At 41.9% G+C, this 24,781-nt stretch overlaps 1 protein-coding gene across 3 annotated transcripts in view; it reads left to right on the top strand.

Moving 5' to 3' along the window:
• The first annotated feature begins 234 nt into the window (after positions 1-234).
• LOC132795510 (uncharacterized) overlaps positions 235-24,781 on the top strand; it is a 28,400-nt gene continuing 3,853 nt past the window's right edge. Inside the window, exons 1-8 of one of the 3 annotated variants that reach the window (XM_060806255.1) lie at positions 235-437; positions 6,919-10,484; positions 15,287-15,755; positions 17,557-17,739; positions 18,993-19,546; positions 20,664-21,067; positions 21,128-21,506; positions 22,585-24,009. In XM_060806255.1, coding sequence (XP_060662238.1) covers positions 6,948-10,484; positions 15,287-15,755; positions 17,557-17,739; positions 18,993-19,546; positions 20,664-21,067; positions 21,128-21,506; positions 22,585-24,009 — 6,951 coding nt within the window. In that variant the 5' untranslated portion in view covers positions 235-437; positions 6,919-6,947. Of the gene's footprint in view, positions 438-4,826; positions 5,008-6,918; positions 10,485-15,286; positions 15,756-17,556; positions 17,740-18,992; positions 19,547-20,663; positions 21,068-21,127; positions 21,507-22,584; positions 24,010-24,781 lie in introns of those variants that run through there. The other 2 variants (XM_060806253.1, XM_060806256.1) reach the window with 2 other exon arrangements.

A 24,781-nucleotide genomic window follows, 5' to 3' on the forward strand; every position in this document is an offset into this window, starting at 1 on the left:
CTTTAGTTATCGATTATCAAATCCTAGTTCACTTGAACTTCCAGTTCAATGAGTTCGTTAAACGTGAAGTTCAGTATTGCTAATTTGCCTCTTAAAAATTCGTCGCAATTTTCATTGCAAATTATTCGGTCGCCGGTAAGCGGAATATGTGTAAAGTTCAATGACATCGACAAATGTGATATACATGGTAAAATTGTGAAAGTGTGCGCTATCAAAGTAAGAAAAAAGAGATTACAACTACAAATATGCAAATCGCTGACTGAGACGATGCGTCGATAAGTCACATAATTTGCGGACAGACAATTGCGCAAACGATTTGTGAATTTCGCACTGGAGCGACAAGGACAACAAGATTGCTGCAGATGTAACTGATGTTGCAAAACTGTTGCTGTCTGAAGCGCAACGTCAATGAAAGCGATTATCAAATTGATACATAAGTATCAAACAGGTTAGTAGTGTCTGTGAGTTCTGGTTATGTTGGGAAGAGCATGTAACACATATAACATACATAGATACCCCTTACTTCTTTTTGTGTTACTTAATGACTACTGAAGGGGAGAAATTAAAAAACCTAGAATTCTCCTTGTCCTAGGTGGAATAGAGACGAGCAGCTTAGATAACGCCAATTATATCATAAGGGTATCTCGTGTTACCAGTTATGTCAGATATCCAATGTATTATATAAGCTCAATCCACCTAGGGAACTGATATCTTAAGGCTATGGCCAAGTAAACATGACGAGTTTTCCGAGCACTCCACATAAACAAAGACCTCAACACTTCACAGCCATAAATTGAGTTACAACGGCGCAAAAAAACAAAAAAAAACAAGTAGAATGGGACTCCCAATTCGGTTTCAGTTTCTCGGTTGCAGTCGCACTCTCGCTGTTTCAGTTGATGTCTGGGCTTTTGTCACTTTGTTCCTGCTCTCCTGCTCTAACTAAAGCATAACTAAGCACGCGTAATTAAAAGTCAGTTAGGTGAATTTGAGACGACGAACAAGTTAGCAAAGCAAAATGACACAAACAGCGACAACGGGCAACGAAACAATGGAAAACAAATGTCAAAAGAAGAGAGATAGCACAGAAAGAAGCCCGCGTACTGCGTTAAAAGGTGTGAGTACGACTGAGTGAATGTTAGAGTGTGTATGCGTGTGTGTGTGTATGTGAGTGCGTGAGCTCCCTATTTTGTGTCTGTGAGTATATTTGTGCGTGCTTAGTTTGTTGAGCAAGGGGGGAAGCACAGAAGGGACGTTGTAAGCGATTTCCTTATAATAACAATTTTTACAACTAAATGTTTTGTGGACATTACACGTCTTGATGACTTTAAATTTAATACGAATTTTGAGCGGATTCGGGTATTGTTCTAAGGCCGTTCAAATAGATTTTGGAGTTCAGCTTAATTTGGACAAACGTTTTTGACATGTTTAGGAAGTGTTGTTACATGTACCCAGATTATAAGAAGAGCGCAATTAAGACGCTTCTTTTAAAATGCTTTGAGACTTGTGCGGATTCTGAGTGGGGGCCTGCTGAAAGTTAGATCATCTTCAAGCCACAAATTTAGAGTTAAATTTAAATTAAGTGATATTATAAACTTGACATATTAATTTTATATAATAATTTAGTTTAGTGTTCTATATACATTATTTAACTTAAACATTCTCTTTGACACAAATGGACACGAAAATTGTTAAAGCTTTTATTGCGAATTGCGAATATTTTACCCTGATGAATTTGCATTTCACTTAATTTGTATTGTTTTTTTCTCGGTATTTTATCAGCTGTTAGCTGTGGGGGCTTCAGCCACTGAGTTAGCCTCAAGCATTAAAACATACAATCGCTTAAAATGCCAAGTCATGGGCACGCATTATCATAACTCAACGCAACTGTGCACTGAGCATGCCATAAAATCCATTTTACATTTTATATTATTCATTTTTCATTTCTCATTTTCCACTTTTGCATTTTCCACTTGTAAATGCAACGTCAAATGTTTTTGCCTTGAACTCGTGGAAAATTTCGCACATACATAAGTTCAAAATCGCACTTAAGATATGTGCATATAATAACCATATGGAAGTTATGCTTATACAAATGCAAACGCAGCTCAACTGCAAATTAGTTAAAACTAAAGACGGCTATTTCGATGGAATTGCTAGAGATACAGTGCTAACACGTTATAATGAATTTGAAGAGAGATGTTCAGATAAGTTTGATAAGTTTGAAACTTGATGAAATTTCTTATGTTAAAATTTAATTAAATATCACCTATTATACAATTAGGTTAATGTAATGAAAGTAACATTAGATAATTGAGCTACCGTACATATGAGTATATCAGTTGAATATGCATTCATTTTAGGGTTGTTCCACTGTTTGTTTAAAGACCGAACCACTTTGATATGATATGCATGTATACTTATATATATATATATGTATATAGTACGATAGAGTTTGCCTGGGAGCCTGAGAGAGCGACCTTTAATGGTGCCATTGTGTGCTAAATAGTAGCCCCAGACTTAGACGCTGTCTGAATCTGAATCTGTAACTGAAGCACCACCAGCAGCAGTAGCGACTAGCTCCTCCACCGGCTCTTTGCCATCCTCAACGGTGTCGTCTTCGTCACCGTCGTCATCGTCTTCGAGCGGTGGCTATTTCACACGCTCTGCGTTCCATTGTTCCCACATTTTTCCATTCATTCAGTTTGCTCACTTTGTGTTCCTACTTTGTAATAAGTTTTGCCCCGGAAAAAAAGCAAACGGGCATCTCGCCCTTCCCCTTCTCCTACCCCTTCTGCCATGTCATAGTACTTGTGTCTTGAGTTTGTCATTTTGGCCACCGGCTGTCGTCGTCGTCGTCTCCATCTCCATCTCCATCTCCATCGTCATCATCAGCCACCGTCACCGTCACAGCCACATCAACATCCATCGTCTTCATGAAGCAGCCACATGCAATGCCAATAGCCCTATAATGAGTGTACTTTATATGGGGTTACTGAGCACATACACCTAGCACCAAGAACTAAGCGAAGTGCTACATAAGTACTATATAAACAGTGTCCCCTTTCCTCCACTTCTCCATTAAGTATATAGGAAACTTGTCAGATACTTAAAAACTATCGTGGGAGTTTCTGGCGACGCTTCTTTAGCTTAATTGATTGATCTCTTAGCCACGCTTGTTACTTAGAGGGGAAACTAACCATGGACCATGGAATAGAGTTTAGTTGGATTTGATATTAAATTCAACTTGTACATAAAATGTTATATATCTGTTAATTCATTGTTGATAATTCATTTAATGAACACTTTTAACTATCACTCAAAGAGGCGCTTAACTTTTCGCTTAACTTTTTGCCAGGGTTTGGAATTCTGTAATCAGCGAACAAACTGAAAACGTTACTTTCTCATTCTGAAAGTTGCAACGTATCTGCGTTAAGATATCTAAAGTCTACTGTTGAAGTGTTGAAGTGATGGCGATGCTTCCTATATACAACACGCATACTCGTACAATTAAAGATCGCACGATGAGCACGTTTTGCGCATGTCATAGACGCAAAAAAAATATACGAAAAAAGTAAAGCGGCAAGTGTGCTTGACTTTAAGATACTCGCATTTTACTTCAGCTCAGGTTAGATAGCCGAAGTTGTCATTCGATTTAATTAAATGTTAACTATTATACAAGTATATAACTTAAATGTAAATTAGTTTTATAAATAATCTACTAACACTTCAATATAAATGCTTAATGTTTTAAAATTTCATATAAGTACATGAATTAAGAAACATAATTTTGAGTTCGAACTTTGCAAGTTTTTGAGAATGATGTAACTAACTGACTTATCATAAAAAAGCTTTTACAGTGCTGCTTTGAGGTATATTCATTTTTGGACTAAATCTTACAATTGCTAGAGATTTTAGGAAGAGATTGTAAGAAGAAGATCGTGAGAAGAAGTAGATCGTAAGAGTGATTAGATAGGATATGTCTGTTACCAAGCTTTCCAACAAGTTAGCAAACTCTTGTTTTCTTTTCTGTTGCTGTTTTTTTTTTTTTTTGGTTGGTAACTAAGTAAATTGTCAATGGTCACATTAGGCCTAGTACGAGCTTTGCTTTGCATGAGGGGAGATACATGGGTAATACGTACAAGTTGCAAGTGCAGCACGTAATTGCCACAGACGAACACGCAATAACCGCAGCAGCAGCTGTGACTGCAACTGCAACTGCGACTGCGACTGCGGCGCATGCGATCTGCACCCAATCATTAACAATGTTCCCCACTCCTATCCTTTCCTGATGCTCCACTACTTGCATTACAACGCCATGCATCGCGCTCCCTCTCACTCTAATGCCCATTGCAATGTCTTCGCTTTGGACTGTTTTTGCGCTTGCGCCGCTCGTTTAAAGACATTGCCGAGTGGCGGAAAACACGACGACAGCCGATCCATCGAGTCTCAAGACACGATTGCACGACGGCGGCCCAAAACCAATTGCCGCGTTATGTTTCGCTCAGTCAACTTCCGTCACGAAACGCGTTCGGACGTGCGTCTTAAGCCGCGATCGCAGCACAGAACAGAATCGAGACAAACCAAACTCAACTCGAGAGAACATTACGTGTTTTGTTTTTGTGTGGTGTGTGTGTGTGTTATTTTTTTTTTTTGCGTGTGTTTCTGGTGGTGTCTTTTCGTCTGCATTGGCGCGTAACGAGCAGCGCTATTATCGGTGTTGACCTCCCCACAATTGACAGTGCGAGTGCGAGTGCGAGTGGGAGAGAGAGGGTCCTGTTCACAGGATGCGCTTCACTGCGCGCGCGCACCTGTTTTTTTCTTCTTCTGTGTGTCCGAGTGTGTGTGTGTGTGTGTTTTAGTTGCAGCGGTGTAACGCAACAACAATGAGAACGACAACGGATAGCAAAAGAGGAAGAGGAACAACCACTGCAAACAACAACAACAACAACAACAATAACAAGTCGCGCGTAAAATTTGTTATTGCCACAGTCAGAAAAGTGAACGCCGGTAAATTTAATTTATGCAAAAAAAAACTCGAGAAAATGTTGAGAAAAACCTTTGGTGGAAAATTCAACTGGTAGTTTTACCCCCCTCTCCATCTCCATCACCCATCAGCACTTTTAACCACTTTTAACCTGTTGTCAACTATTTCACATATTTTGAGTGTTGTGTGAGAGTTTCCGATAAGAAAAACTCCCACATTTTGTCAGTCTCTATCAGCAAAGCACAAATTTGAATATGGTAATGTGTTCATACATACTTGTATGTCACAACTTGGCGACCGGAACTTGGTCAGATATAGTTTAACCTCTGAGGTAGTTTCGCTTTTAAATCATTACATCACATTTGTTTATGGTGTGGAAGTGGTTAGGACTTTTATGAACTTGACGGCAATATGTATTATATAATAGTCGGTTTTTGAAAAGTATATAATAGATTATTTAATAGTAAGTTTCTCAATCTTAAAACAAAACTGTTTATAAAAAAGATATAATTTATTTTAGTAATTATTCAAAATAGCCAACACTTTATTTTGTTCTCATAAAGGGTGAAAATTATTGCTCTTAATAAGCATTATATTTTGAGATAAATTTCCAAGATAAATACAATTAAAAAATTAAATTCTTCACAAGCGCAAAAAAAAACAAGTAAGCAAGTTACAGTTGAGTGTGCTCGACTGTGAGATACCCGCTACCCATTTTTAATAAGGGCAAAATATTGCGGTATTATTTTCAAAATATACCGAAAATACTAAAAATATACCAAAGAGTATGTTTGGTATATCGATACAGCACACCATTCAAAATATACGATAGACGGCACAATGTGCCAGATTATCAGCCAAAGCAAGTAAGACCCCTAAGTAAGTAGGCGTCTTTGCCCATACAAAAGTATTTCTTTAATAACTTCCACAATTTTTATCTGATCGCAACCAAATTTTCAGTAATTATTGTATATACCAAAATTCGCAACTCTAGCTTTTAAATTAGGCTTGTTATTCAATTTTTTTGATTTGCGGGGGCGGAAGTGGGCGTGGCAAAATTTGAAACAAACTTGATCTGCATGCAAACATAACAAATGCTGTCGAAAAAAATTATAGCTCTATCTCTTATAGTCTCTGAGATCTAGGTGTTCATACGGACGGACGGACAGACACACAGACGGACATGGCTAGATCGTCTCGGCTGTTGACGCTGATCAAGAATACCCCTATGGGTAGCGGGTATTAAAACCGATTAGATGATATGGATTTCAAATACTGATTTAACAATATTCAAAGTTTTATTTTCAATCTGCAAATTTAAGAAAATGATGTAATATATTTTAGTTTTTATTTTTAGTTAAAGGTCTTAGACGCTCTGGTTCATTCTATTCCAAAAAACAATTGTATTCGTTATTAATAATAGTCTTTATAAGAAAACGATATAAAGGAATATGACCATAACAAAACGATTATTGAGTTATAGAAGGTTTTGAATGAAGATTTAGTGTAAGAATAGAATTATTATTTCTATTATGAATCAATCTAAGATCCGTGATTCTTTTTGCCATAAAAACAGATTGCATTTTCAATACTTCACCCCATTTCTGTTGCGCTCTGCAATAGCTTTCCAGCAATCCATTATTAGTATATCATACTTATTGAAGTATATCGAGTGGAATGCAAGAAATGAATAATTTTCAATCAGAAAGATGGAGTATAGTAATTAGAATACGCAGAAACGAGAGCTGATCGATTGAACTAGAAAACGTAAATGGGTCTATGCGGGGTCTAACGGTAATGCAGAGAGTATCTATTTCAAGCGATTGCGATTGCGATTACGATTAAGATTATTACTATGACGATGGAGGATTGCGCTGTTTAGTGGCATAATTTATGGCAGTTTGAAGCTAATTGCGATTATTTTGCATCCACAGAGAATTGGCCTCGATGATTGACGGCAACTATGCTCATTGTGGACATGCTAACATTGGCTTTAACCAACGGACAGAGCGTGCTAGAGCGAGACCGAGAGAGGGAGCGAGAGCGAGAAAGAGGAAAGATGACGGCGACAATGGCAAACAAAGCGCTAAGCAAACAAGCTGAAGATGCAAATTGGAAGAGCAACAGCAACAACAGCAACAGCAACAACAATAGAAGCAACAACATTTATGATATTGCAGCAAGTCGAGCGGGCAACATGCCACACCGTGGAGTAGGCTTCAATGTTGCACGAGTCGCTGGCGACGATGACGATGACGTTGGTCATGTTGCTGCTGCCTGTGTCGATTTGTCATGCGAGGCACGCATTGATGATGTTGCTGCTGCCAATGCTGCCACTGCTGCTGTTGTTGCTGGCGTGCAATATAAGGCGCATTGTGCGTGGCAGCCGTTGCGCAGCGTTGCGAGGGGCGAAGAGGCGTGCCAGTCAGCAACGACAATGACAACACGAATGTTGAGCGACATGCAAACGACGCAGGCGCGTGCTGAATACAGCAACGACAACGACAACGACAACTACAACATCATCGGCAACTCACGAGCGGAAGTTGCCAGCAATTGTGAGCGCGCGCAAGTCGAGCGTGAGAGCGGGAGCGACAACGCAAACGCAAACCATGCTGGCCATGGTCAACAACCACCCAAAGTCACAACAACAACAGCCAGCAATGGGAGCAACAGCAACAGCAGCAGCAGCGACTGCGCCTGCTCAATACCTACAAACGAGGTACCAACAGCAGAAGCAAAAGCAGCAGCAGCAGCAGCTCCAGTGGCAGTGGCAACACTCGCAGTGGCAGCAGTCGTCGCAGCAAGCGCAGCTGAGCACCAGCAGCAGCAGCAGCAGCAGCCCAAGCAGCCAATTTTCAATCAATTTGGCCAGAAAACAATTGCAAAACAATTTACAACAAATTGTGCAAATTTCATCTTAACAACTCAAGACAACAACGGTTTAAACGCTGTGCGACAAAAACAACAACAACAACAACAACAACAATTGCAAATCGTACAAGAAAACGGGCAACAGCAACTGAACGTGCAACAACAACAACAATTTGTAAGCCAACAAAATTTGTATACAGGCGTCAACAACGACGCCAACGCCAACGTTGACGTCAACGGCGACAGCGCAGTCGACTGCGCAGCGCGACGTAGAGAAAAATTTGTGCAAAAAGGCAGTGAAAATGCGTTAACAGCTCCAGCTCGCGTGCCACATGATTTTTTTTCCAATTCTAATTTATGTGCAAATGTGCAAAGTGACAAAGTATCAAAAGCAACCGCAACAGCAACATCAATTGTAACTGCAACAGCAACAGCAACAGCAACAACATCTTTAAGTGTCAGCCACGCCAAGGCAACGCAACAAAATTTCAAACATCAGCAGCAGGCTCAGGGGGAACAGCAAGGAGAGCAGCAGCAGCAGCAGCAGCAGTTGCCGAGGACGCCATTGTCATTGCCATATTTGTGGCTTGAAGCAGAAGCAAAAGCAGAAGCAGAAGAGGACGCAGCACAAGGTGGAGCATGGCACGACCCTCTGATTGCTGTTGATAATGCCGTTGGAGACATTGTCGTCGTCGATGCGGATGCTGTGGTTGCCTTGTCAGTTGATGTTGATGTTGCTGGTGCTGACGGTTACGTGGATAACGTGAGTAACGTGAGTAAAGCCAACAACAAAGCAGACAACAAAGCAACGAACGTAACGAGTAGTAGCAGCAACGAGTTGCAAGTGACGAGTGGCGAGTGCAAGCTTATAGATTGCGAATCACTTGACGCTGATCAGGAGCAACAAGAGCAGACCACCAAGGAATGCGAGGAGCGTGCAACAACAACAACAACTACAACAACAACAACTACAACTACAACCAGTAACGAGTGCAACTCGTCAGTGTTGGCTGTGACAGCAACAAGCTGCAGCGATTGCGATCTTATTGATTTTGAAAACGATTTGACTGACGATTTTGTGGCCAGTCAGCGACTGAAACGCTTACAGCACAATTTTCAGGGACGCGTCAACAGCAGCAATAGTAACAACAGCAACAACAGCAACCATTCTAGCAACGACAACAACAGCTGTAGTGTCACTGCTGAAGTTGATTGTGTAAAGGCATCCTTGAGACAACAGCAACAACAACTAAATGCCAGCGCAGCAACAATAAAGAAACTACCCCCAACTAACACTTGCCTCACTCCATCAGCAGCAACAACAACAACCACAACAAGAACGGCAACGGCAACAACCCCCGCGATAAAGCTGGTCGAATGGGCTTTTAAGGACAATCAAATTGTTGAAAAGAAGTCCAAGCAAAGCTCAAGTGCAATACAATTAAATGTAAATTGTATTCAAGACGAGCAGCAATTGCCAAATGAAACCAGCAGCAGCAGCAGCAGCAACCACAACAACAACAGCAACATTCAGCAATTGACAGAGCAAGAGCAATTGCTGAATAGGCGAGTGCGCGTGTGCGTGGCAAACGAGAGCGAAACGAACGCGATTCGAGAGATTGAAAGTGTTGAATTGACAGCTGTCAAAAACAGCAGCAGCAGCAGCAGCAGCAATAACAGCAACAGCAACAGCAGCACTGACAACAGCAGTAACAGCAATATCAACAGCAGCGACCAGGTGCTGATTGAAATTGAAACGGATGGCGATAGATTGACGGGCAAACGCAGCGCATTTGTGGCCACCGAGTTTGGTGACAAGACAAGCAACAAAACAACATCATCGTTGTTGTTGTCATCGTCATCGTCAGAGCCACACGATAATTTTGTGAGCACACTCAGCGAGTTCGATGTGCAGCGCTTTGGCGAGTATCTGAAAGCAGCGAGACAACTGCAGCTGCTCGACATCAATCACAATCCAAGCTCCTCATCGTTGTCGCACACAATTGTTAATCCCATAGAGTCGGCTGCAGGTGTTGTTAGTGGGAAACAGCGACGCGGTTTTCAGTGCTACGACGAATTGCTCGCTGAATTCGTTAGCGAGCAGCAAGAAGAGGAGGAGGAAGAAGAAGAGAGCGACACTGTTAGCGAGAGCGATAGCGATAGCAACGATTGTCAGTGCCATGAGTGCCTAGCGTCGTCCGCACAGTTTATACAACCAACGCCGACGACGACGACGCCGAGCAACGAGTATTGCATTAATAGTAATAATATAGCGAGTGCACTCGTTACTTCAACAACAGCAGCAGCAGCCACAGTCAAGCCAACAACAACATTGAGAACAGCGATCAAGATGCGTGAGGTTAATGGACAGCTGCGTGGTCTGCTCAAAAAACCAAATCGTCCGCCGCCGACGCGTAAAAATCGTGTTGTCTTCGACGAGACACGCAACGAGTTCTTCGAGGCGGACTATATCATATTGATACGCGAGGATTGCGCCTACGATGAGGAGGACGAGGAGCCCTGCACTTGTGGCGAGCACGAGCTCGTCCGTCTCTGCTGCGAGGAGGGCTGCCAATGCAACTATGCGGTGAATGCCGCCGATCCAGGCGATGGCCGAACGCCACAGGTGAGTGAACAACACATCCATCCTCAACCCTAAACTAAATGTGTGTGTGTGGGGGGGGGCTGTATTTGCTTCCCTTCTCGTTAAGCGGATTATGTCGAGTTGCGAGTTGCGAGTTGCAGAAGTGGCCAAAGTTGAAGTGCTTATAGGCAGCTTATGTGTCAGTGTCTGTGCCACATGCCACATGCAACCAGCGAAGCTCTCCTCTAGCAGTCGCTTAAAGCTTTTGGCCAAACAAGCGACAGCTAATTATTAGCCATCTATCGAGTCTTATCGAATTTCTCCTAAGCCATTTCGTGCTCCACTTTCGTTTTATAACCACACACAATGCACACACGCATAACGCATACGAAATACGAAACAACACTCGCTACATTTTCATTTTCCTTTTCGCTTTCATTGACAACTTAAGCGCCTCTTGTTCTCCATGTTCAGCTTTTTTTCTTCCTATTTATGTTGTTGTTTAATATGTGTGTGTGTATGTGCGCGTTTCCTTTTTTTTTTAACTAATGCATTTGTGATGTGAGCTTTATCCACGTATTTGTTCAATTCTCGGTTGTTAAATTTTTCATTTGCCTGTGACCTTGGTGTCCTGTCTTCCTGTGTCTTGAGGTTGGACATGTAATGTATATTTTGGAGTATGTTTTATAGAACTTTTAATTCTGTTTTAGGTTTCATAAAGAACTAATTCAATTTGCTTTGACTTTTTTGCCTTTTTCTAATTTCTGAAAATTTGTAGAAGTTGTTTGAGAAATACTTTTATATGGGCTTTGGCTGACAATCTAGTATCTTTTCCTTTCTATGGTATATTTTGCATTTAGTACTTTATCAATATAGCATATATTTTCAAATTAATACTGCACTGATTTGCTTTTATTCACAATAGTTAGCGGATATCTTACAATCGAGCTCACCCGACTGTAGCTTTCTTACCTTCTAGTTCTGGTTTAGGTTTCATAAAGAAATAAATTAAATCTTTTTATTTTTTTTCCACTTCTACATTTATTTTTTTAATATATTTTATCTTAGTATATTTAGTTTAAACTGATATCAAACTAATTTTTTTAGTTTGGCTTAATTATGCTGATTTTTATAAACCTTCTAATGCTTTTTCAATTAAGTGTTCTTTATTTCATATACCATGGAATTTTGTTTAGTATTTATTTTCAATTACATTCTTGATTTCCCAAAATTCTCAAGAAGTTTCGTTGTCTTTGTCTCAATTCGTTTTAAGATAAGTCTTGCCTAAATAGTTCACTTAGTTCTCTTCTGGATTTGATACCTTTAATCAAATTATATATAGTATAATATTTAACTTACAATTCCATTTTTGGTTAACTTCTTGATTTCATAAAGATTTTACTTTATTTCAGTCACAATTTTTTATTATATTGGTTCAACTAATTTGAAATATTTACCATTTAATTTACTTTTAAAATAAGTGTTATTGATTTAACACAAATTGACATTATTTTGTTATCTTCTTGATTTCCTGATTTTGATGTCAATTTTTATTATGGTTCAACTAATTTGAACTATTTACCTTTTAATTTCTTTTTCAAATTGGCATTTTTGGGTTACTTCTTGATTTCCTAGATATTTAGTTCTCTCAACTTTTATGGTATTTTCCTTCTTCATAGTCAGGTTATTCAATATCCAAGTCCTTCAATTTGACTTTTGAGGCACTTCAATGTCGCATTACATTGATTTCACGTTGAAGGCTTTCACTAACATATTTATGATTTTTATTTATAATTCACCAGCTCATTCAAGATTGTTGATTGTTATCTTGTTGTATTTGGTTATCGCCTTGTCTTGTCTTGCCTTTGCCTTTGGTTTTAATAGTCACACAGTTGAAGCTGACCACAGCTCTTGAACACTCACTCCTTTCGATTTCACAGGCTCTATTAATTCTCCCCGTCGTCTCCTTTCACTCTCTTTCGCGGTCTCTCTCTCACTCGCTCACTCGTTTGCACAGCAAGAACTTGTTGTCCTTCCTGTCAATTACGTCACAATTGACCGCCTTTTGTACGTTATCAATGCGATACAAGAAGACAATAAGACAACAAAAGCATATTATGTGCTCGTCGCCGAAAAAAATGTTTGCCCATTGTCTTTGCAGCACAACATTTATGTGTGTATATTGCATATCCTTTATCCTGTTTTCCCATATCCTGTCTGCTGTCTGGGGGAGTGTAGGGGGGGGGGGCGAGGACTAACTGTCTTCGTGGAGTGCCAAGTCAAGTTGCAAGTCAAGCGTACACGTGCTGCAACCGCAGAGCCATCTTTTGTTGCTGCCACACACTCACACACACACACACACAAGTTTTTGGAGTAGTTCCTGTGGGTGCTGCTGCTGCTGTGTCCTGTGTCTTAGCCTGCATCCTGAGTCCTGTGTAACTTGTGTCCTCCGCTCCATTTGCAAGTGCTGTATAAATCACTTAAAAACTTTTCGCAGCAACTGCAACAACATTGTGTCTTAAGGGGGGCATTCTTGTCTGTGTAGGAGTCTGCATGTATGTGTGTGTGTGTGGGTGAGTGTAAGGTGTGTGTGTGTGTGTGTGTGTGTGTGTATCTCTCTTATATTGTTTTATGAAATTGTGCCTTGAAGTGCGCGTTATCGTGATGTACGCGTTTCAATGTGTTAAAGGACATTTGCCAAAGTTTGCCTGCTTTCTCTCTCTCTCTCTCTCTCTGTGGCTTGCTTGCTATCTCGCTTGCACAATTGCCTCTCATTTCTTTGTAGCACTCGCATCGATCCTAAGCGGCCCTCAAGCTGCGTTTAAATTTCAATTTTCTGCCATATGAGCGTCACTTGAGTTTGCGACGCTTTTTGCTTCTTATCTGCCACCAGGCCAGACTCATGCCACACACTCTCTGGCAGACACACACACTCACACACAGAGCTGTCCTCTATCTGCCTATCTGACTGTCTGAGCACCACCTCGACGACCAAAGTGGGTGGGCGGACGCCCAATGCACTTGACTTGGCGCTGCTCAAGCATTGTGCCCATTGCCTTAGACCCCAATGTCTGTGTTGTGTCCCATTGCCTTCGCCTTCGTCGCCTTCGTCGCCTCCGCCACTTCGCCCCCGTTAACTCAAGAGTTTAATATGCATTTAGTGTATGTAACAAGTTTACAAAACGCGTTGCATAACCCAAACGTTGCCTCACTTCGCCAGACGGTCCAAATAATAATGCTCGACTAAAAGATGCCTGCTTTGAACTACTGACGAAGTTTTTACTTTACTTTATAAGGTAATCGATTAGTTTCACCAAAATTTGATATTCTCAGGCTAAATTATTGTGGAACTTGTTTGAAGTTGACCAAAAAGCTAAACATTTCCACATTAAGAATATCATTTATTTTATTTTTATGGCTTTTTGATTGTGACCAACTGACTGACCAACTTATAATACCTCGTCTTCTTCCTTGGTTTACCGGGTGTGTGCAAATCATGAATGGCAAAAAAAAAGGAAACATTTTTCTTCTCTCTGCATTTTTTGTGGACAAAGTTTTTATGGCTACAACGCCAAGTTATAGCTGTGAGTTTTCCATTTCCATTTCCATTTACATTTTCCCATACACACACGCAAACACACACACACACGCTTATTTAGTTACATATGTACAATGTACATTTTGCTCGGCTTTATGTGGCACTTCTTAAACTTAACTTATTGTACAACAAAAACTTGATTGCTTGCCGAAGAACGAAGAACCACAGAAAAACACACACAACTTGGCATTCGGCTCGAACTTTTGGCCTAGACTTTGTTGTTGCCTCGTCTTTTCGTTGCCTTCACTTGGGCCTCTGTTTCCTCTGCTTCATTGTTGCCATTGCAATTGCAAATGCATTCTTCAAATGTTTGGCATGCATATACGCGCATCTGGGTGTGTGTGTGCATGCATAGACATGTGCGTGCGTGCACTTGTGCTTATGATTATGATGCCATGACTGGCCTTGGCGCTGGCAGTCAGCTACCATTGTTCATATCAGCTAATGAACGGTTTTTCTTAGCAAATTATGCTTAATTAAGGCTGTTATATGAGTGTTATACAACTGTTATACCGTTTGAAATACAGCAAAACGAATATGTTAGAGGCCTTTGCTGTTACTATCAACTGTTATACAAGTGAAATATAACAAAATAAATATGTTACTATTATGCGGGTGTTATACAACTGTTATACCACAAGAAATATAACAAAATTCATATGCTGGAAGATTTTGCTTTTACTATCAACTGTATTACGAACTGTTATATAAGTTTTCCAACTGTTATACATCAATAGGTTACAAAACTACCAAGTCTCGCTTTTCGACATTTTAGCAATTGTCGTATGCTTCAATTGCATGACTAACATAACGACTGCAACTGTTATACACCGTGTATATGTATGTATATTAAGTCATCAAAATGCATAACTGTAGGCGCAGACGACTATGAACGAACTGTTATAGCATAACCAAAGCCACAGCATACTCGAAGAGCGACTTAACACAGATTTACGAGCAAAAAAACACACACACACAGTTCATCAGCCCCAAACAAACCACAGACACACACACACACACACACACACAGAGAGCAGCTTTCACACGTAGCGTCCCCAATAACGTCTGGCTATAAAACTCAATTAAGTTAATTTGCGGCGGGAGCATAATTACAACATTGCAGCATCAGCATCAGCGTCAACAGCAGCAGCCCTTAGACTAACTAATATAACTAACTTTAGCTTAGTGATTAACTAACACAAGTACTAACTGTTCTTCTTCTTTTTTTCTTGCTCCATTTTGACAGAGTCCCAAATATCAACCGCCGATTGACTTTGTGGACGATGCGGCGCTCAGTCCGCCCGATGGCTACAAGGATAATAGCTTAAAGAATACGCTTGGTGGCGCGCTAAGCGGCCACATCTTTGGGGCGCAACATTTGCAGCAGTTGCAGGTGATACAGCGTCTGCAACAGCAACGTGCCGCAATGTTGGCCGCACGCAACAGCAATGGCAACGGCAATAGTCAACAAATACCGCCGCCACCGCCGCCCGTTGGCACCGCAGCCCAACAACAACAACAACAACAACAACAGCAGCAGCAGCAGCAACAACAACAGCAGCAACAACAGCAACAGCAGCAGCAGCAACCACATCATGGAGCAGCGACACAGCATCATGGAGCAGGGCAACAGCAGGCGGATGAGGACTTGCAGGGCGTGTGCACCGAGTGCGCGGAGTGCGCCGAATGTGCAGCCAAACAGCTGCAGGATGCAGGTAAATGAGCCGCAGTGCATGGCACCAATTAGTGGGCAAGCCAAGCCCCAAGGGCCGAGGGAGAAAGGCAGGGAGAGCAGAGGAGAGCAGTGCCAATTGCCGCGAGGCGCTTTTCAAATGTTTTCGTTTGGCTTTGTGTAATCTAATTATGAATTATTTATGCAAACATTTGCCCAGCCACCGAACAGAGCTAGACATCTCTTCTCCATCTCTCTCTCTCTTTCTATGTGTGCGCCATAAATTGGACGCCATTTTGTTTTTGTCGCAGTCAGAGAACTCTGTGAAGAGTTCCATGTAATTTTTGTAGTTAATTAAATTCGAGAAAGCTGCCCCTATTGAAAAACGCTTCGTTTTGCAATGAAATTAAATGTGTTTGCCAGATAGGCAAGTCACTAAACTGTCATACAACTGTTATACATAGGCAGCATGACTTTTCATGTTTCATGTGCCCAACTTTAACTAACTCTTAATTGAGTGAAATGTTACGAAGCTGCTTTCTGAACTCTTCAGTTATATGGTATTTAACTTTCGACATACTTAATGGCGTATCGATTCCCCGCTAATTGTTTGCCGCCAGTATTTACAGAACACTTAGTTATTTTGGATATAATTCGATTAAATTTCGATTTGTTATGAACGCCCGCAGTTTGGCAAATGTTGAACTTGGCATTTTTGTTTGAAGTTTGAGGGGTTTGTGTCGCCAACTATTGATTGATTTATGGCAACTTTGCTTAATGGATAAACAAGCGCAAGTTGTGCTTGTTTATGTTGTTTTTGCCTCTTGGTTGTTTATTGGTTTGTTTGCCAACGTTCGTTCCCCCTTTTGAGCGCAACCATACAAGGACATACGAGTATAACTTTTGCACCACAACGACACTTTTGGCCCACCTCAAGGGTTAGGGAGCGGTTGTAATGTTGAGGGTGAGCAGGGAAGGGAAGTAAACGTATTCATTTGCATTAATATCGGTCACGCATTATTGATTATCAAGTGACAAACGAACAGAACGAAACGAAACGAAATTGAACGAATTTGAAGCCCGTTTCAGGCTTGACTCTGACTTTGACTCTGACTCTATATATATATTAATTGTTGCGCCTAACGAAGCGGAATGTGACCAACCCGAATCGAGTCGAACCCCAGCTCAGTTAAGGTTCGGCCCAGCCCTGGTTCGCCATGCCTCTCCCTTTTTGGTGGCAAAGCGATCCTTCAAGCGCGCTTCCGCCTCAGCTTAAATTAGAGCTGAGCGCGTGACACGAAATGAATATCGATGAAAGTTCATGAAAACAGACAAAATAGAAAATAGAAAACAATGTTTCAGCAATCAGCTAACAAAATGGAATATGTAATAAACCATAATCTATTTCTTTTTTTTTCGGTCGCACTGCTATTTTAAGGTTCACAGACAATGCTAAAGATAAATACCACAACAAATGAATTATTAACGCATAAATGATAATAGATAAAGATGATAAATGTATTTCAATTAGTTGGAGAACAATGCTTTCATAATGTAATTCTTAGCTAAGCAAAGACACAAACCCGAGCATGTATCTCAATCAGTTGTTATCGAAAGCATAAACCAATTGAAACTTGCAGATTAATTGTAACATTTTCTTTAAGCAAAACGATATTTTCTCAAATTATACAAGTATAAACTATTGTCTGCACGAGCTCATCCCTAGCTTAGAGCTGAGCAGAGCAACAGGCTGGGAGTTGGGCAACAACTAATGTGATCATAACTCATTCACTTACTCGTAACTAACTTCCTCCCTCATTATTCTTTTGTCGCTTCCTCCACAGAATGCAGCTCGGCGCAGTGTGGCGAGGAATTGACGCCGATCGGCGTCCCAGCCGTGGCGCTGTTGCCGCTGCACACAAGTTCACCGGAGCGTCGGATTACGCAGAAGGAGATCATTGCCGGGGAGGAGAGGCCCAAATATGTGCTGCAATCGCAATACAACAAGCCAACAGCGGGTGCTGCAGGTAAGCTATCAACAGAATTGAAATTTCAATATCCGATATGTATCCGATATTCCAAAAATCGAACTTGTGTCATTAGCTTTTGTACATAGTCTCGTACATTGTATATACTCGAACATACATCTCGAATCTCGAATATCTTTGCTCGCATCATGCTACCTCTCAAATCGATAAGCCGCACTCCCACACACACACACACACAAATACAATTGCAACTCATGCCAAGCACAACGCGCTCTCGCTGTCGCTCTCCTCTGCTCCCCATGCTCCCCTGCTCCACCCTCATGCTCCCTCATGCACGCGCTCTCGCTCACAGATGTCAGCGCTGTCAAAGCGAGTTATTTTGCAAAGAGCGAATGTTACATACATGTACATCATGATAAAAGAGCCCTTCCCCACCAAAAAAAAAAACAAAAATGACGTGCCTCGAACGTATTTCTATGTATCTCTCATAGCTCCCCACAAATATACTCCTTCTTGTTCCTTGTTTGTTACCGCATTCACTGAGCATTCATTACAGCATTCAGTCGGTTGGTTGAAGTTGACGCAATACACTTCTCACGCATAGCATTCACATTATGCAATTCTCGAATTCCATTTCATGGCGAAGTGTTATACAATTGTTATACATGCATTCTTAGCTGCCAGCTAAACAATTTGACATTGGCAGTTATGTATAAATAAGCTTGCTTATGCGACTGTTGCACAACTGTTGAATTAACTGTTGTACAATGGGCAATGCACAGATGAGGAATTTCATAGTGTATAACAGTTTGATAAGTTATTGCCAGGATTCAAATGTCTGTTATACAACTGAAGTACAACTGTTAGACGGCATAAGCATAGCTAATATGTATGCCCAAATTTGTTATACAGCTGTTATACAACTGTTATACAACTGTTATACAGCTGTTATATAACTGTTATACCCATACTTATGCACACATTCGCAATCGTATCGCCATTTGCTTCAGCTCTCGCTATCACAACCCCGCTCGTTTTTGTGTTGCCATCTCTCTATTCCTCTCTCTCGCTCGCTCTCACGATCTGCAACACTGTGAATGCAATACAAAATATGTACAATGCTCTCTTTCGTCCACTCGACTTCGTCGAACTCGTCTACCGAACTACAATTGCGGCTCGCTCTGGCAAATGCAACACAAATTGTGTGTTGCACACAAAACAATCAAAACAAACCAAACCAAATCAAAAAAACACGCACACTTCTCCAAATTCCGTTTGCGAGCGTATGACAGTCAAAGTTAGAAAGGATTCAAGCAACAACCACACAAGTAGCAGTAGCAGGCCCAACGCCACCGCCACCGCCACCGCCAGCGCTGGCATTGGCATTGGCGGTTCCATTAGCTCAACTGGCGGCTATGGCAACTCCTTGCTGCCGGCCGTGGCCAAGAAAAAACGATTTGTTGTTGAAACTATTACCACTATGACCACAGTGACCGAGCGACGCATTATACGCGAGGCGCACGAGGATGTCGCTGCCAACGCCGGTGGAGCGAACGCTGGAGCCCCAGTTGCCACACCCGGACCTGGAGCTGGACAGACAGCTGGAGCTGGGGCTGGAGCTGGTGCCGAGATGTTGCCGCCAGCGTTGCCAGCCAAGGCAAGCGCAACAGCAGCTGTTGCAGCCGCTGCCGCAGCTGCAGCCGCCGCCGCAGCAGCAGCTGGAAATGCAACGGATCAATATGATGAGCTGAAACCGCCGCCCATACCACCCAAGGAGACGACGACCACGCAGATCAGCGGCATACTCAAAGGCGGCAAACTGTGGAAGCAGGACTCCATCTCGCAAGTGAGTAGCCCTTAAATTGGTTTCTTACTACTTACTTCGAGTCTTAGTTTGACTTAGTATGACTGATAATTTGATTTATTTGGTATATTTTGTACTTTATGGTATATTTTAAGTGTAGTACTACATCAATATACCAATTATAGCCTTTGGTATAGTTATTATATGCAATATATTTTCAGAATTTGATAATTTGGTATATTTTGTACTTTATGGTATATTTTAAATGTAGTACTACTATATCAATATACCAATTATAGCCTTTGGTATAGTTATTATATGCGGTATAGTAGCTTGCTATATTTTCAGAATTTGATAATTTGGTATATTTTGTACTTTATGGTATATTTTAAATGTAGTCCTATATCAATATACCAATTATAGCCTTTGGTATAGTTATTATATGCAGTATATTTTCAGAATTTGATAATTTGGTATATTTTATACATTATGGTATATTTTAAATGTAGTACTATATCAATATACCAATTATAGCCTTTGATATATTTATTATATGCAGTATATTTTCAGAATTTGATAATTTGGTATATTTTATACATTATGGTATATTTTAAATGTAGTACTATATCAATATACCAATTATAGCCTTTGATATATTTATTATATGCAGTTTAGTAATTTGCTATATTTTCAGAATAACACCACACTGTTTTGTTTTTATTAACAATGGTTAGCGGGTATATCATAGTCGAGCATACTCAACTGTAGCTTTCTTACTTGTTATTTATTCTTCTTTCTTTATTTCATTTGTTTTTTCTCTGCTTTATTTATCTTTCACATTATTATACTTTATTGTTGTTTTCAATTATTATTCTTTCGTTGTTTTACTCAACTCTCTTCTTTATTTATTAAATTACGCCATTTTTACGGATTTATTTCTTAGTTTCTTTATTCTTTATTTTATTTACTCACTGTTTTTAATATTCTTTATTATTAACACTGTCCGTTTTTATTTATTTCATTTATGAAATTACTTGTTTACTATTTATGTTAGCCACTCTTCTTTTTCATTTATTACATTTCAATTCAAATTTGATACTCGAGTTATCAGTTAAATAAATAATTTACTTACTAAATACCTTCTCCCATTCGTCGCTAGCAATCGGATGACCAGAACAACACCACCTCCGAGGATGAGAGTGGTGCCACCAAGCGTTCTGTGCGTTTCGTAACCGAGGATCAGGCCAATGCCGGCACCGATGGCGACGGTCAATCGTTGTCTGGCGATCTAGACGACAGCGAGAATCAGATCAACGAGCTCATACCGATCAAGAAGCATTCGACGCTGTTCAACAATGCGTTGCGTCCCAATTCGGCGGTGCGCCAGCTGTTTCCCAGCGTGTCGGCCCAACAGGCGCCGGTGTTGACCTCGGAGGCACTGCGCGCCTTCGACGAGTCGAAGCGTGCCGGCTGCCTGGTCACCCATTTGCCCGGCAGCTGCGGTGACTCGGACACCTTGCGCCGCAGCATGGAACGCAACATACTGCGACGTTCCCTGATCAAGTAAGTTGAAGATTTCCTCGCCTCGTCACACACTTCACGCTACAACTTTCTCGTTTGCAGGAAAAAGGCCGTCAAGTCGGACATCTCGCTGGAGGAGCGGATTAAGCAGCTCACCTGCGACATTGACGAGGATCTGGCCGAGGAGCTATCGCTGGCTCGCAGCGTTGTCGAGCACGAGCAACAGGTGGATCAGGATCAGGGCAGCGAACGCGAGTGCAGCGAGCTGGCGCAACGCGACAGTCCCGCCGGCGAGGAGAATCCCAATGCGTTGGCGCCCAAGTTCTTGAACAGTGAGAAGAGCTTCTCGCCGAGCAGCTCAGTGTCCAGCTCGTCGAGCGGTTCGTCCGCCTACAAGAAAATCGCCGACATTTTCAGTCGCGACAAGAAACAGGAGAAGATCATGGAGCTTGAGGAGAATCCCATAGTCATTATACCGCAGGTGAGTTGGCAGACAAAGCGGAAACCGATATTGCACGGAGAAGTAAAGTTTAGGAGGAAATTAAATTTGGAATTAATATAGGTTGAACACTGTAATATCTATAGTTAGCAAAGTCCGAAATGTTCCTTGAATCATCGTAACACATACAAAAAATAGAATGGAAGAACAAAGTATAGTTCCAATATACATAGATTATGAAGATTAGTAATATACAATTCTGAAAGAAAACTAATTTTCTGTATTACAAATTGCATTCTTAAGGTGCAACAAGGTTCAAATCGAAACCTTGAATCCAAAACCTTTGCTTGAACCCTAAAAATTACATGAGATGAACCTTAAGAGCAATGGAACAACAAAATTGGTTAGGGAAATACGTTAATTCACTTCAATTAATGCCTCACTAAGAAATAGGTTTGATAGGAAACTTATTTTACCTGATTATACCCGCAACCCATAGAGTAGAAGTTTATTATAACATAAGTTTGTGCCTTCTTGAAATGTTTGTAACAGGCAGAAGGAGGCATTTCCGTCTATATAAAGTATATTTATTTTTGATCATCGTTAACAGACGAGTTATGTTATTTGTTATGTTTTGCACGCAGATCAAGTTTGTTTCAAATTTTTGCCACGTCCACTTCCGCCCCCGCAAATCAAAAAAATCGAATAACAAGCCTAATTTAAAAGCTAGAGTTCCGAATTTTGGTATATACAATAATTACTGTAGTAGTTATGGTTCCTGAACATTTGGTTGCGATCAGATAAAAATTGTGGAAGTTATTAAGGAAATACTTTTCTATGGGCAAAAACGCCTACTTACTAGGGGTCTGAGTTGCTTTGGCCGACAATCTGGTATATTGTGCCGTCTATAGTATATTTTGAATGGTGTACTATATCGATATACCAAACATACCATTTGGTATATTTTTAGTATTTTCGGTATATTTTGAAAATGATACCGCAATATTTTGCCCTTATTAAAAATGGGTAGCGGGTATCTCGTATAAATTACGTTCTTGAATACATAAGCTTGAGACTTAACACAATTTGCTAATTTGGTTTATTCCTTTTTTTTTGTCAGGAATGCCGCTGTCCCGCCGCACCGGATCTGGGCATGGGCATCCAGGTGCCCGTTGTGCACACGCAAATCCATCGCACGCCGCCCCGTCAAACGGAACCGAAGCGTCAGTTCCTATCCACGCTGGCGCCGCTCACCGCCTGCGTTGCCGGCAACAAGGACGATCTCTCCTCGTACTACACGTTGGCTGCGGCAGCGGCGGCCCATCAGCATGGGCACGCCCACCACGCCCATTATGCCGCTGCAGCGGCTGCCGCCGACTTCAATATGAGTCAACTGCTGGGCGCAGCAGCAGCCGGAGCGGGAGGCGATGCTGCCGCACAGCAGGCAGCCGCTGTGGCCGCGATGGCAGCTCAGGGCTTGGCGCTGGGTGGTGGCAACGGAGCCGGCGGCTCAGGTGGTGTTGGTGTCGGGGATGAGGCGCGTAAGGTGGCGCCCGATGTGATTGCCGGGACACCGGGACAAGAGACGTCGCAGCAGGACGAGTTGGCGGCATTTGCGCAGGCGGAAGCGAAGCGCACCGAGCAGCTAAAGAAACGCTACACGGGAATGGAGAGTGGCGGTCAGTCGCAGTCGCAATCGCAGGCGAGCAGCGACGATGATGAGCAGAACGATTATGGGTTCAACAAGCGGCCGTCGGTGCGCGGCATTAAGCCGAAGTTTAGCTCAACGAACGAGATACTCGCCCAGATGCAGGAACAGTTGACGCAACAGATACCGACGACGGTGATCAGCAGTCAACCGGTGCCGCAGGCGATCAAGGGTTATGCGATGCCCAATCAGCCCAAGCAACTCTCGCAGAATCCCTCGCCACAGAACGTGCCACAGCAACAGCAACAGCAGCAGCAACAACAGCAGCAACAGCAGCAGCAGCAGCAACAATTGCAACAGCAACAACAGGCGCAGGTGCAGTTGCAACAACAGATGGCAGCTGCAGCGGCAGCGTTGCAGGCGAACACGATTGCCCAGCAAAAGACGGAGCAACGCACCTGGAGCTTCTACAGCGAGAGCGGCGAGCAGCAACGCTTCCCCGTCGATGCGGCAGCCATACAGCAGACCTACTATCAAACATTGCCCGCCGGTGCCATGTTCCGTCAGACGATGATCCAGCAGCAGGGCGGAGCGCCCGATGATGCCTCATCGCTGCTGTATGCCGCCGCCCAGAATTGCCAGAGCGTCACGGCAACAGCCACGGCCACCGCCACCGTTGATGGCCGCATCGAGCAGAGCAAGCACAGCAGCTACAGCAGCCACTTTGCACGCAGCCCCACCCGACGACCGGAATCGCCGCCGCCGTTGCGCAACTATCACCAGACGATGGTCCTGATACCCTACAATGCGGAGACGTACTCGCAGTTTGCCACCAGCAGCAGCGTCGATCCCAAGCTGGCCCACATCCAGCGGCAGAATATACTCGAGTATCAACAGGTGAGTAAAGCGGGAGGAGATACAAAAGGGGAAGGATGGAGGCACAGGGAGTGGGGGGTAGGAAAGCGAAGGGAAAGGGAAGGGAAGGAAAACAGATGGGGAAAATTAATGGGAATTGAAGGAGCTGGTAATCAGCAAATAAGTATAGCTGGAGGGGATTCCTAAAAGTAAAGAGGAAAGTAGGGTAATTATGATTGAGAGATAGAAGATTACAAGTCAGGAAAGAGAAGTTCCGAGAAGATGATGTTTAAGAGAACTGATGAGATCGAAAAAAGGAGAAATTATTGACAATCAGTTTCTGATGCTTTCCTGAATAATGTATTTTAAAAAACGGAAGAGAAAGGAAGTATAAGAAACTAAAGTTATTAGGTGGAAAAGCATGATTGGAAGGATTTCCGAAAAGAATGTCCCTCGATTGTAGGAAAAATGAAGTGAAGTTAACGCAATTTAAAGGAAGGAAAAGAAAGGATAGATATGAATAAAAGATGGTAAGAAAGAAAATAAATCTACAAGCAAACAAAGTAAGGGAGACGATGATAAAATGTATAGGAAAGAAAAGGAAACCTTAGATAATATAGTTAAGAGATGAAAAAACAGAATCTGAAACGCAGTTGAAAACAATACAAAGGAAGCAAAGCATAAAAAAAAAAGTTACAAGTAGAAGAGAGACAACTTTTGAAGAAATTTGAGAGAATAGTTTAGGGCGACACAGCTTCGTTTTGCACTCCAGGACAATTGTCCTCGCCTCGTTCCGTTCCCTCGGGCTTACGGA

The sequence above is a fragment of the Drosophila nasuta genome, chromosome X (genome assembly GCF_023558535.2).
Source record: "Drosophila nasuta strain 15112-1781.00 chromosome X, ASM2355853v1, whole genome shotgun sequence".
NCBI classification, from domain to species: domain Eukaryota; kingdom Metazoa; phylum Arthropoda; class Insecta; order Diptera; family Drosophilidae; genus Drosophila; species Drosophila nasuta.